Consider the following 14,199-nt stretch of genomic DNA (forward strand, 5'->3'; position numbering starts at 1 on the left):
CTTACCTCTGTCTTCACTTTTATACGCCTACATGAAATTCAGGGCGTATATTTGCGTCCGTCGCTCCGGCAGTTCGGTTGGTTCGGTTAACATTATTTCATAAGACGGATGCAGAGTAAGAGAAATCTCGTTTGGTGATTTCGAGGTTAACAGATGGTATGCTTAAAGATGGGTTCTCTTATTTTCATTTATAAAAGTGAAAATGCTAATACTTATATGAATAGGTAGTAGAAGTATTCTAATGACTTTGAAAAATATCAGTTTGTCTCACATGTCCATAATTGATTCATAATTAGCTAAAGTAGAAGAGAATGAGCTGGAGAATTCCAATGAGTGACCGATAAAGAAAGGTTTTTTGTTCTTCCAGAAAGTACATATATGATTGGTTAAAGCTCTTAATTTTATGCAATAAGAACATAACGATGTGATTAAGAATACATGATAATTCATTAAAAACACCAATTTGTCAAATAGTTTGCTTAATTTGACACTAAAAAAATAAGGAAACCCATCTTTGATAAGCACAGACTCGAAGGCCTTTAAGATCTGGTATAGGGTTTGAGAAATCAATCATTTTTGGATGCATGTGGGAGATTTGATGGGCTTCCTTATTTTTTTAGTGTCAAATAAAGCAACATATTTGATTAAACAAAACCTTTCTTTATCGGTCACTCATTGGAATTCTGCTGAGAATTCTCTTCTAATTTAGCTAATTATGAATCGATTATGGACATGTGAGACAAACTGGTATTTTTTCAAGTCATTAGAATACCCCCACTTTCTATTCATATAAGTATTAGCATTTTCATTTTCATAAATAAAAATTTGGGAACCCATCTTTAAGGGCTTTATTATTTGTAAACAATATTTTAAATTTAATCACTTTTTGACTGGTATAGCCAATGGAGGGATTGGAGAGGTGTGTTCATATTTTCGAGTGTTGGTTAAAAGTCGAATTTTGGATGCGTTGTAGTTTTTCTATTTGATATTCTAGAAGTCTGTGAAAGAGGGCATTGTGATAAAAGCGTGGATTAAATTTTCTTTGACAGTTGGAGTAATATATTTCTCAATCGTGGATATTTGCTTTAAAAAGAAGAAAGCAGTTAGTAGAACAGGTGAAGTTGATATGGTGTTTAAAGGACAAGTTAGAATTTATAACCACACCGATATTTTTGGCTTTATCCGATTACTATATCAGTTCGTTTTCAAACAGGATCTGTGTAGTTTTCAGTTGTAAGTTGTTGCTTTGTGTCTAATACCAGTAATTCTGTTTTATCAGGATTCAGTTTCTGTACTATATTGCTTATAGGCCGACTGAAACGGGTTATCCTAAACACTGGTTATGGGTCGACAGGGTATGACACAATATGGCATGACGTTCTCCGAAGCGACAAATATAAATAGAAAAAACAAATTTCTGTCATTTCGTTCCAAATGAACCGCCGATGACGAAAGACCAATGAATTTGCCATATTTGTCTGAATTTCAGCCTCCTTACAATTCGTTGTTCAATGTGTTATTCAATTCGATTTGGCAAGTTTTAAAAATTATGTTAGGTATTCACTATCAGTACCTCAAATTTTAGAGCCAAATTTTCACCGTTTCAAACAGACTACATGTACAAACTGTTAACTAACACAAAATGCTAATGGTTAGGATCAGGATGCAAATAATAAATATCTTAACCTGAATAGGTACACGTTTGTTTCCGTGTTGTTTTACGAGAATTTTTTTCTTTTGGTGATATATCTTCCTTTTGATATATTTTCTTTGTTCTAAGAGTGGAAATAGTGTTATTAAATTGTAGTGGTTGCGAACAAATGTTTTACAGAGTGTTTATAGGTGAATAGTGGTTAATATCCGTTCTAATGGTTTAAAAAGTTGCTAAAAATTAGGTGAGTAAATGAGACGTTTTCCCAAGACTGATGTTGATTGTTTACAGTCTTTCCTTCAAACTGGTGAGGCAAATAACATTTTAGTGGAATCGTGCAAATATTAATACTCCAACAAACTACACAGTACTTATCAATTTAGGCCGATTGGCTAATTGAGAATCCGAGATTTTGGTCATTTTGCTTTCAAATAAAGCACCTAAAGTTCACATTTTGCTAAAAAGTATTTGTAGTTACCAGGTTTGAATGATGTGTGAATTAATATGTCTTCGAATTGTTGTTTTCCTGTTTGCAAAGCACACTGGCACATATTTTTCTCACTTTGCATATTTGTTTAGGATAACCATACGTTTGCATGACGATGGTGTATAAACGACTAGCGCTAGTCTTCAACACTGGCCCAACTCTCACGTATGATCCCTTGTAAGTTTCCAGTCGCAATCAGGTGTACGGCGTTGGTTTTGCTGGCTTACTGAGATGAAGTTGGAACACAGGACTCTGTTATATTGAAGCTATGTAAGGCTCCATCCTGTAACCATCCTGTACTTGTGATCATTTAAGTAAACGCGATCCAGATGATTAAATCCTGTTATCCTTGTCTAGGCTTTCCCGTGCTGACACGTCCTGTCCATTTATGAAAGTGATCGGGGTTTTTCAGTCACTTCTTCGTCAACTTCATGCAACTACAGATACTTTAAAGCAAACTTCGGGCGACTAATCTGGCAGCCATCTTGAACAAATTGTCGACATTTTGGATTTCTAATTGAGCAATCAGGTCAATCAGTTTGTTGCTTGCATCACTAGCACACTTGTTCTGTTATCTGCTCCATCAAAACGGTGGGTTCGTTTTGCAGCATTGCCCAATTTGACGCATCGTGCCCAACTGCACAAACATGACTTGTAAAACGAAACTTAAGGCTTCTGATAAAATTCGGAATGACCATTTGTTTCACAGTTGCCATTTTTTCTAGCACGTGGGTGACGTTACAGGCACGCAGTAGAGGGACATAACTCTTGCGAGTTATGATCAATTGTATTTATTGAACTTGTCTTGTTTCGTTTTATGGATTTATGTATTTTGTATTACGGTTCTGATCGTTTGTATTCATTTCATTTCAGATTTTACCATAAAACTATAGTTTCGATTTCCCTAACAGGTCCAAATTATAAATCGATGCGGGACAACAGATGACCATTCCGGATTTTATCAGAAACTTTTAGTTTCGTTTTACAAGTCTTTTTTGTACAGTTGGGCATGATGCGGCAAGTTGGGCAATGTGGTAAAACGAACCAACCGCGGTACACAAATTCAATAACACCCCAATTTAAACAAACATATTTATTACTAATAATAAAATGTCCATAAAAAAGAAACTTTGTATTAGGATATAATTTTAATGATCATATCTTCAAATAAATATAAATATATGATAAATTATAATGATACTATAAACTTTAGGAACAAACTGAAAGTAATGTCCCCAAGTTATTTCTTTGAATCCACATATTATAATTAAAATTAAACCAGGAAAATTGCGAGTTGATAGACTGAAGGTCTGATCTGTAGACGCTGGCAGGCTGGCAATCTCTCCAAAGAACATTTCCATACGTACATTGTAAATACTGTCCAGGGCGTCTAGGGTAGGATAAGATTCTATTGCTGAATCTCGAACAAATAACTACAAAAATAAAGCATCAATATATTACATTGAAATGAAAAAGAAATTCACGTTATACTTTTTCGCACCTGCTCGTAGTCGGGTTAATAGAGACAGAATAAATGGGAATAACATAAGGAGTTACATTATTACGTTGCGTCAAAAATGTATTGTTCATCACAGTGTCAATGATATATTATTCTTGTGACTTTACATAAAATAGGTAACCAAAAAGCATTTCTCCACTTAGCTTAGTGGAGTTCAATAAGATTCTAATATAAACCAAAACATAATTGGTCTAATGTGTTATTCAAATTTTTACTTACAATTGCATTGGAAATTATAATTGCTACAGGATCTATCTGAAGTCTGAATTCTCTCGCCTTGACAATCTGCACCACCTCCAGAAGATGGCGGGTTGTCACATGCCCTCGTTCTTTGTACCTGCTCAGTTCCAGTACCACAATAAGCTGAACATTCTCCTATATTACTCCAGGATGACCAGGCACTAAATCCCCCACTCACTGAAAGAACATTAGGCAATTAAGTTTATTTTTTACCAAACGAGTTGAATATTATTTCTCGAGCCCAGACGAGGTGAAAAAATGAATTGATCTATTTATTCAATACAGTGTATTGTTTTAACTTATATTTGTTTTATACGCTGATCAAATGTTATATATGTTGAGCTAAAATACATATTTAATAAGCTTGCAATGAGCATTAAAATAGCAAACTTTGTTCTAACAAACCAATACATTTTCAATACGTTAATTCGACCAAATTAAAGATATCGTAGTTGAATTATAAACCACCAACGTCGCCATTACGTACATTATTATATCCTTAGGAAATAAATATTGCAATATTATCAGTGTTTCCAAACACTTTTATATACATACCACTGGGCTGGCATCCTGGTGTGTCTGAACAATCCACGCTTTCTCTTTCTGATTCTCTATATAAACAATCCGGCGCACCTAGGACGCTATCCGGACAATTTCTTTCACGGATCCTTGATCCCACACCGCTACAGGTTGGAATACAACCTTCATAGGGACCAAACGTTGACCATTCTTCCCAACCACCTTAAATGAACATAACATTTTTTTAAAGAAAAATCATCAATGCAACATAATATTATGTTAAAATAGGTTGAAATCCGACAACGGGATGACTCTCGGAATTTTTCTTACCTTAATATTGGAGGAACCACTACATCAAATCGATCAGCAAACGTAAGTCCAACTTGCTGCCGATTGAGCTATTTCACAGCCGGTGGTAAATACAGCCTGTGAAACAAGGGTCTTGGGAAAATAGAATTACATGTAATTGTGAATATTTCGGTGAAAAAAAAGTTTCATACAGTCGTAAACTTAGCACTAATTATAACAGTAATTTCAATACAAAAATGTTAGAAGCATGATTATTAGAACTCACCCAAGCATTCTGTGGAATTGATTCTGAAAATAGAACATACAAATTATTATTCAAGATACAAACTAATATCCCAAATTAATTGATTGTAAGATCCTTATTCGGATAGACATAATTATACAAAATACCACTTTAAAACAATCTGAAGTGGCTAGGCATTAACTTGAGCTATGACACGAGTCATAATTTAACCAAAGTCTATGGAACTGCAAGTAAAATTGTAAGATGATGTTTAAGTAAAGGGTAAAGGTCGTTTGCTATATAAAGAAATGGTACTCATTAAAAATCATCCGAAAACCCACATTGTTTTCATAATGTTAAGTTATATATAATAGACAAGTTGCAATGCAGATTTTCATTTCACAAATAAGATAGTTGGTTACTAAACTACGTGGAGAAAACACAGTAAAAATATGTCTAGTCTTACTGAGTAAATTGTCCAGCAATGTTAGTTACAGAAATCATCAAAATGACACTCTTCAACAGATAATCTTTTGTTATTAAACCCATATTGCTACTTCAAATCCACACTGAGACCAGTAATGAGATGCGGAACTTATAAAGGATTTATATCCAATAATCAGCGATGATTAATCTAATCAAGTTTATGGTTGGATACTTATTTACTTTTCTTATAAGCTGTACTTAAGATAATTATCACATAGCTATATGGCCAATCCGGGTATTTGTTTCGTGGTTATCACAAATGTCCGCACGGACGGATATCTATACAATCTGTTTAAGATAAATATTATACTTACTTTGATTACAGGGGCATTCTGTTTTTTCATAGGTAAGTATTTTACGGCTCAAATTTATGAAAACTATACATCAAAATCCGCAGAAATCTGAAAATTTCAACTAATAAAAGGTTTTTATGTTCATTATGCTATTCGATTGTTAATAGAAAAGTACTAAAGTGGATTTAAGCAAAATAAACGTCTATTGTAGAGAAATATATATTCCACGATTTTAACTTTGTCCTTTGAAGGCCAAACATCCAAAATTAGTTCAAGCTACTTACTTAACAAGTTATACACTCTGTGTTAAATAATCCCTTTTGAAACAAAGCTTTAGTTTGATCAAGTAAATGTAAATAGCACATTTTAAAAATATAATTATAAACGACGATTTTGATATTGAAAATTTTGCACACTTTCTCTTTAAAACTGTTTCATTTAAACCACGTGTTCAAATTATATACGTTAAAAGGTCATCTTTTTTTGGAGGTCGAAATCTAACCTTTTTAGTTCCTTATGCTTTTTGGAAGCTGTTAGAAAACTACTGAACTGATTTGAGTAAAATAAATGCCTAATTGTAGAGAAATATGTCTCCTGCATATTATGAAGGTTTCAACATATAATATCGAGCCATTATAAAACCAAATACCAAAACTAGATCAAACTACTTAATTAACAATTAGTACTTTCCGTTTTTAATTAACCCTTTTAAAACAAATTCAGTCTAGTAGATATACAGATATAAATAGCATACTTACGAAATATTTTCAGGTATAATTTAAAAATTAAACGAGCTTTCCTTCGGGAAGTGATGTTTAATTATAATTCTACGAACTATTGCAGGAACGGAGGAATTCATCTGAGATAAGGCATGCGCAGTAGATGTCAGTCTTTAAATAATCAACAATTGGGTATAACTATTTGCAGGAATGGATTATTTTGGGAGGGTACCCGTTTTGGGTGGGCACATGAATTCCTCCGTTCCTGCAATAGTTCGTAGAATTATAGTTAAACATCACTTCCCGAAGGTAAGCTCGTTTATTTTTTAAATTCTACGTCACTCCGGAAACCATGTGAGATTTCAAAGCATATCACAGTAGTTGGTCAAGTATAGCAATCAGAGTATATATGTCAATATATATTTATTATTGTAAATCTTCAACAATGTAAACTTCAACAAGGAATAACAATACAATAAATTGTAACAAACACAAGTTAATATTCTTCCTAAATATAAAAATATCTGAATGAACCCATTATTCAGTTAAATAATAAAGATAATCAAATAAGAAAAAATCTTTAAAGTTCGGAAAAATGAATATAAAGATTAACACAAAAAACTTTGTAAAATGGTATCTTTGGCACTTAGTTCACTAACAGGTTTGAAAAAAAATCTGTTAAATGTGAAAACATTACTCCAACCAGCAGATTGGAGTATAACATCAAGTGGAACATTATTTTGAGCAAGTTTTGAAGTAACAGCAGACCTGGTGCTGTGAGTACTATATATATCTGTATTAACACCAGCTTGTTTTAATATGGATCTAATCCACCGCGAAATAGTGTCTGTTGAAACTGGCTTATGTGGTTTGGTAAAACTAATTAAAAATTGAGTATGGTCACCTCTTAAGTTTTTAGTTCTATTTATATATTCAGTTATTAATGAATACATACACAAGCTAGAATTTGTAGAATTCTTAGCAAACTCCAATGGTTTTAAATGAAACCCATGGCGAGATTGTTTGATTAGTCTTGGTACACAAAATATGTATTTCGAGTCACTGACTTTCATGTCATTTATATCTAAGAATTGAAGTGTTTGTGTCCTTTGGGCAGTAAATAAGGCCAATAAAGTGATCAGTTTCAATGTTAATTCTTTTAAAGTTAACATTGTAAATGGTGAGAAATTACTCACAAGGTTCACATCCCATACTTCATGGTATCTTGGTTTAGGAGGGTTTACGTTAAACGCACCTCTTAGAAATCTTTTCACAAGGGGGCGTTGTCCAAAAGGAACATTGGATATGTGTGGTAGAATAGCTGAGTGAGCACTTCGAGCACTATTGACAGTACTATAAGATAGTTTTGCATCAACTAAAGTTGCAAGAAAATTTACACCATCTTCAACACTAGGTATTAACGGATTAATTCCTGAATTATGACAAAAATTGTTCCATTTAGTTATATGTGTTGAGTATTGAACTTGAGTTTTATTTCTCCAAGATTGTAAGATGATGCTTGAAGCTGATGTTGAAAGGATGCTGTTAGTTGTTTGTTTCCTGAGACATGGCAAATCAGCAGACAAAGAGTTTTGTGAAGCGGATGATGCAGACTGGTTGAAGAGCTTAGTAGATGTTTTGACGACTGTAAAAAAACTGGTGGTTGTATCAGCAATTTTGTTAACTTCGGGTACCATGATTGTGTCTTCCAATTTGGTACAACTAATATTCCTGTGGCTTTCTCTTGAATTATTTTTTGTACAACTATTTGAACTATGCTGAAAGGAGGAAAAGCATAGAATTTGTATGTTGACCATGATACAGAAAATGCATTAACAGCACAACAAGAAGGGTCACATTCATAAGATATGTAAGAAGAGAACTGAAAATTTAGTCTAGATGCAAATAGGTCAATATCTGGAAACACATCAAGGATTGCTAATGCCCTTTGTAGTGATTGTTTAAGCATCACTCAGTGTTTGTCCGACACTTCCTGGACTGTTTGTCAGCTTCTATGTTTGATATACCAGGAATATGAGCTATTGTTAACCAGATATCATTCTCTTTGCACCATAACCAAATTTCCTTTGAAATATCATTGCATAATTGTGAGTGACTTGAGCCCATATGCTGTAATGTTGCTACAGCAGTAATATTGTCAAATAAAACTTTAATACGGGAGGAAACAAGGTACTTCTTAAAACTTTTAAGAGATAAGAAAACAGCTAAGGTTTCTAAATAGTTTATGTGAAATGTTCTTTCTAATTTACTCCATTCACCCCTAATAGATTTATCCTCTAGTGTGGCTCCCCAGCCAGATAGTGAGGCATCTGTTGTCATAGTAATTGTTGGGGGTTCTCTTTGAAGCAAATTGTATGTGTTCATAACATTGTCCACCCACCACTGAGTATCCTGTATTGCACTGATGTGTAATTGCATCTGAGAGTCAAAATTGCCCTTAGATACCAGGAGACTGGAACTTTTATCTTTATCAAGTGATCTATAGAAAAGTGGGCCATACATAACACCAGGAAAACTTGATACTATCAAACCAATAACTTTCGCTAAAAATCTAATAGTCAGCTTCCCAAGATTGTTATAATTAAGGTAATTCTAAACAAGTTTGTCCTAGTTTTGTCTTTTTTACATCAGTTAGACGTATAGTCACTGTAAAGAAATCTAATAAGAAACATAAAAAAATTATAGATTTGGATGGTTTCAAGGTGGGTTTAACTGGATGTATCACAAATCCTATTTTCCTAAAAATGTCAACAGTTGCTACTACATTAGCACAACATTTGTCATAACTTTCACCCATAAGAAATATATCATCTATATAGGCAGATGACACATGTCCGGCAGATCTTAAGAAGGACAAAGGAGGTTTTAGTAACTTTGTAAATTTTCTGGGACAAAAGCATAGCTCATTTGGAAAACATGTAAAGCAGTAATATTTATTTTTCCAGAAAAATTTTAGGTATTTTTCACACGAGGGATCTATTTTGACACTGTAATAGGCATCTTTCAAGTCAATAGAACTCATGTAACAATCTTTCTCTATCAATTTTATGACATTGTATTTAGTATCCATTTTAAAATGATTATATTCGATACATAGATTCAATTTTTTCAAGTTTAATATCATTTTATATGTACCGTTTGGCTTTCCTCTAAGAAAAATTGGCGAAAGAAAATCATGATCTTCAGCATGTAATTCAGCCAAAGGATTAAAACAATATTTATCAAAATCACTCACCTTAAAAACATCTAGTTTTAAGGGTGACTTGGTTTCCATTACTTTTCTTTCGTTTGTTTTTTCTTGTACTGGTATGGTGACTTCTGGTTTTTGTATTTTTCTTTTTGATGATAATTGTTGTATTTCGGTTTGTCTAAAAAATGACTATTACTGTATCTGTCATAGGATTTATTGCTGTAAGATGACCTCTGTGGTTCAGGCTTACGACTTTGGACCTTCTTACCAAGTTTATTGGTTTCTTTAATTGCAGACAAAGATTTTGGAAGATCCTCGCCAAACAATTGAGTACCTGTAATAGGAACACTCTTTGAACATAAAGAACTAAATTCTTCATTAAGGGAAGGCTTTATCAAATCCCTTCTTTTGTAGGACAAGTCCTGTGAGGCATTTCCTTAAAGTGCAATAGCATCCACAAGTTGAGTTACAACCTCTGAAGAAGTATCCTTTTTTAGGAGGACATCCACAGAGTTGCTAAAAGCAACTGAAGCTTTTATAATGGATTTCTGAATACTTGCCATTCTCAAGTCCTGAGTTTTGGTCATTTTGGAAAGTTTACCCCAGATTTCTTGGTTTACCAGAGGTACTGTGAGTTGTTCGCAGTTACTTGGTCTCTAATATTTTTCTGTTTTTTCTTTCAATTTGTCATCTGATAATTTATTGATAAACCTTTTGTTTACAATTGAAGCTAACCTATCCATTATTGGAGTTGTTGTTGGCTCGTCTCCATTAAATTCTGAATCTAGTTGAGTTAACAGATCACCATCATTTGATTGACTATTTGATAGAAAATTTGATGGAGGCATCAAAGCTTCAGTGTCACTGACACTCATTTCACTTCCATCGCTGTCAATTTCATCAGATGAACTCATACTCATATTACGAGTCTTTTTATGTAGGCCTAAACCTAGTGGTTTGGTAATCCCATCATGTTTGCGTTTCCTGGTAACAGGAATCTGATTATTAGGAAGGCCTTGTACAGCATTCGATGTAAAGGCAATATTTTGAGAAATCAAGTTCATTGTATCTTGTAATGTAAGCATTACTGGCAAGATAGTATTTTGTGATGTAGGTAAGGGATCTGGTTCAGATTCAACAGTTATGTGCATAGCAACATCATTAGGATTTATGTCTAAAAGTTTGTCTTCCTCTGTAGTAGAAAGCACATCAGTCGACACGGTTGTATGTGACTTGCGTAAACTCGCCATTGCTGGAGTAGAACTTTGTCAGCAATATTGGCCGTATGTCTAAAAAACGTAAAAAAGTTTATAAAAGGACGTGAAATTGTGTTATAACCTGGAGCGAAAGTTTCTAACTCACAGGCCAAACGACTTATTATAAAATAGAGAGTCTATTTTATAGCAAATATCAAAGGATTATCTCGATAAAAATTTATGAGATAAAAGATAGACTGTACTATAGCGAAGCACGCAGAAAACTGACATCTACCGCGCATGCCTTATCTCACATGGTTTCCGGAGTGACGTAGCAATAGTGTGAAGTAGAATTTTGTGACGTTTTTGATAATGAAAATTTTACATAGGATACCGCCCCTTTAATATTGTGTAGCCTAGCTTTTATTTTTTTCTATGAATGAATGACATTGATTTTCTGAAAGAAATTAATATCAATGGCATTACGTACGTGCGAGTTGGTTAAAAAAAGAATATCTTTATATATTTTGATTGGTTATATAGTGAAGAATTGAATAACTATTATAAACTATTTGTGCGGGTTATCATAGCTAAAATAATAATGACGTCCCTTTGCCGGTTACACATTTATTTTGAATAATAAATATGGTAGCCTACTGTTAGTCTTAGAATGTCTTGAAAATGATAAAAAGTTAAGCATAGGCTAAGCACACATTTATGGTGGCCTATGAGGGCATGAAACGACCCAATCAACCTTGCACTATTTTTGTTGTTGTGTATTAGGCTACCTAGGGGTGGGGCTTAAAGTTAATTCACAGACAGAGTTGTGTTGTTGGTTTTTTTCGCACTTTTCTGACTATTATCCTTAAAAGTACGGTGATAGATTCCTGAACACTACCGAATGTAAACATTTCTTGATGAACGCCTGAATTTACACGTGTTAATTCGAATGAATAGCCATTCATTTAAGATTTAACACGTAATTCGGCGTTCATTCAATCCTTAAATAAACTTGCAAAATTCTTTTAGCAACGCAAAGACATTCTAAGACAAAATAATGCTATCTTAAGCATTTTTCCAATTTTCAAAAAAAAATTTCCCTATAAAAAAATTTTACTTTTACTCAGACAATAGGCCGGTATTCTGTCATCGTTAACTGTTATTGCTCCATCAATTGGACACTAAAAAATATTTACTTGAACTCGTAAAATAGGCATCTATAGTTCCTAAACTGTAACCAGTAGATTTACTCTACATCCTTCTAATCCATACGGACACGATCATATGAATATATTGTTCCATTTCGGCACTGAATGTAATTTCGATTTTAGATGCTATATGCTGCTCTAGAAAGCCCAATACAAAGTTTATATATATATTGGAACAACTTTTGTACCCGTTAGTACTAACATATTCATTATAACTTAATAATTAAATACATTTAATTTAGGACATCTTCGAAATTTTAGATGTAATGGGTTCTTTAATTAAACATATCATTGAATTATTGCGTTATTTGTAGTTGAATATTTGTATTTTAGTCCTCTTGGCGCTTTAAAAGATAAAACATAGCTACCCTTACGGGGTTTGTAGACGCTCAGGGCACCGAAGATTATTAACTTTTGATTTGATAGCGAATTACTTCAAGCCGAAGGCTAACATGACTGAATACGATTCAAATCGATTCTTTATTATTCAAACGTTAGTGATGTATCTTGGAGTGTGTTTTTTACACTATATCCTTTAATTGGAGTAGATATTTATGTCATATTTGAAGAAATAGTTTCCTGTATATGGTAAGAATATATTTAGTTTTTTCTTTTGACACAATATATTATCATTATAATTAAGAATCTTACATACATTTTGAACAATTTTTGAAATATTTCCGTTACATTCAATTGTTAGTGTAGTATGCGTAGACCATGCTGATAGAAACACTGGTCGTTGATCATTGCCTTTTCGGTTTTAACGATATAATCTCTCATTATACTATAATATTGTTTAAAATGTAGCCTACATCCAAGGTTGGATTTGAAATTTTTTAATTGATAATTTCGTGATCGTTGAAATGTTAAATTGTGTCCCATTACAGCTTTGCAATGTACTGTTAGGTAATGTTACTGGGCGACAGTTTTTAAAATTAAATTAAAACTTTGTAAATACGATATTAAGACTAATTTGTTTCTGTCGTAACCTGATCCACTTTGTTGCTCTTCATTCCGTTTTCATTTCCGCCAAATGCGTTGAAATATCAAATGTCTAACATATTTAGTCATAATTTATATTAACAGTCATTTAAGAAGGTCAAATATAAATGTTCAATATCCAAATGGTTATTGAAGTTCATTGTTTAATGTTTATCAAACCTTATGATACCATCAAGTAATTTTAATTCTATAGAGACTTAACCTACGTCCATTTTCAGCAATGCCATGATGGCTGAAAATCTCAAACTACTCCACGACGAATATGTTATTGTCCCAACAAATAAAGCCCCGAACAACATTGTATTTATATGTAAGGCTTACTATTACAGAAGACTGATTTCGTCCTGTTAAACATTCCATACTTAGTGAGAATGAAATCCTCTCCAACCATAGGCCAGTTCTAGTTTTATTCAGGATTCCTTCTAAGAAAGCGGATTTTGAACTGCCTGTATTATACTGAATTCCCAAATTACAGAAAAACCCTTACAGGCAAAGTTTCATAGAGGGATCTTCCAAATGTTCCATTATAAAACTTTCAAAATTAGGCTATTATTTTCTATTTTAACAACTATAGCCTAAGGGATGATCTTCAAAAATATTGTGACACTGTTTATTCACGATTATTAATTGTGGATCTTGGAAAATTCTAAAGAACTTCTCGAATATTTGCAAGATCAACCACCTTCATCAATTCACTCTATTAAAACTAGATTTCTCTACTCTATACACAACCATACCTCATTCAAAATTAAAATCCAGATTAAAAGATATAATATACAAGGCCCTTTTTTATCATCTAAAACCGGAAACAGAAAATATAAAAACACATTGTTATTAATTATAACTCATTTCGTCAAAAGATACTCTGACGCTATCAATAAATATACAGGACAGGATGTCGTTCAAATGTTGATTTTTTGATATATAGATAAAATATTTGTCGAATTTGGCAGGGCGATATTTCAGCAAGTAATGATATTCCTATTCCTATTTCGGTATTACTATTTGTGCTCCTTTGTGCTTGGTGATTTATTTCTTTACTCTAATGAGGCAGAATTTATTCAAGGCCTCTAAAAATCTAACTCATTCCTTCAATTCCACTTTCCATTACATAGACGACGGTTTGTCACCGATGG

At 33.1% G+C, this 14,199-nt stretch overlaps 2 protein-coding genes across 2 annotated transcripts; both read right to left on the bottom strand.

Moving 5' to 3' along the window:
* Positions 1–3,219: 3,219 nt before the first annotated feature.
* Positions 3,220–5,517, bottom strand: LOTGIDRAFT_230460 (hypothetical protein). The gene is made up of 5 exons (XM_009048239.1): positions 5,415–5,517; positions 4,991–5,013; positions 4,453–4,638; positions 3,877–4,074; positions 3,220–3,571 (listed from the first exon to the last, which is right to left on the bottom strand). The coding sequence occupies exons 1-5, from the start codon at positions 5,495–5,497 to the stop codon at positions 3,348–3,350; spliced, it is 714 nt and encodes a 237-aa protein (XP_009046487.1). The 5' UTR covers positions 5,498–5,517; the 3' UTR covers positions 3,220–3,347.
* A 4,796-nt stretch (positions 5,518–10,313) lies between these two features.
* On the bottom strand, positions 10,314–10,907 carry LOTGIDRAFT_156975 (hypothetical protein; the record flags this gene model as incomplete). The annotated part of the gene is made up of 1 exon (XM_009048240.1): positions 10,314–10,907. One exon carries the CDS (start codon positions 10,905–10,907, stop codon positions 10,314–10,316), a length of 594 nt encoding a protein of 197 aa, XP_009046488.1.
* Positions 10,908–14,199: the final 3,292 nt, after the last annotated feature.

This window comes from Lottia gigantea, assembly GCF_000327385.1.
Source record: "Lottia gigantea unplaced genomic scaffold LOTGIsca_12, whole genome shotgun sequence".
NCBI lineage: Eukaryota > Metazoa > Mollusca > Gastropoda > Lottiidae > Lottia > Lottia gigantea.

Coding starts and splice junctions, on each gene's coding strand:
- LOTGIDRAFT_230460 (XM_009048239.1), bottom strand. CDS start 5,497: ATGGGTTTAATAACAAAAGATTATCTGTTGAAGAGTGTCATTTTGATG. Junction 5,014..5,414: donor ATTGCTGGACAATTTACTCA/GTAAGACTAGAC, acceptor TTCTATTTTCAG/AATCAATTCCACAGAATGCT. Junction 3,572..3,876: donor TTATAATTTCCAATGCAATT/GTAAGTAAAAAT, acceptor TTATTTTTGTAG/TTATTTGTTCGAGATTCAGC.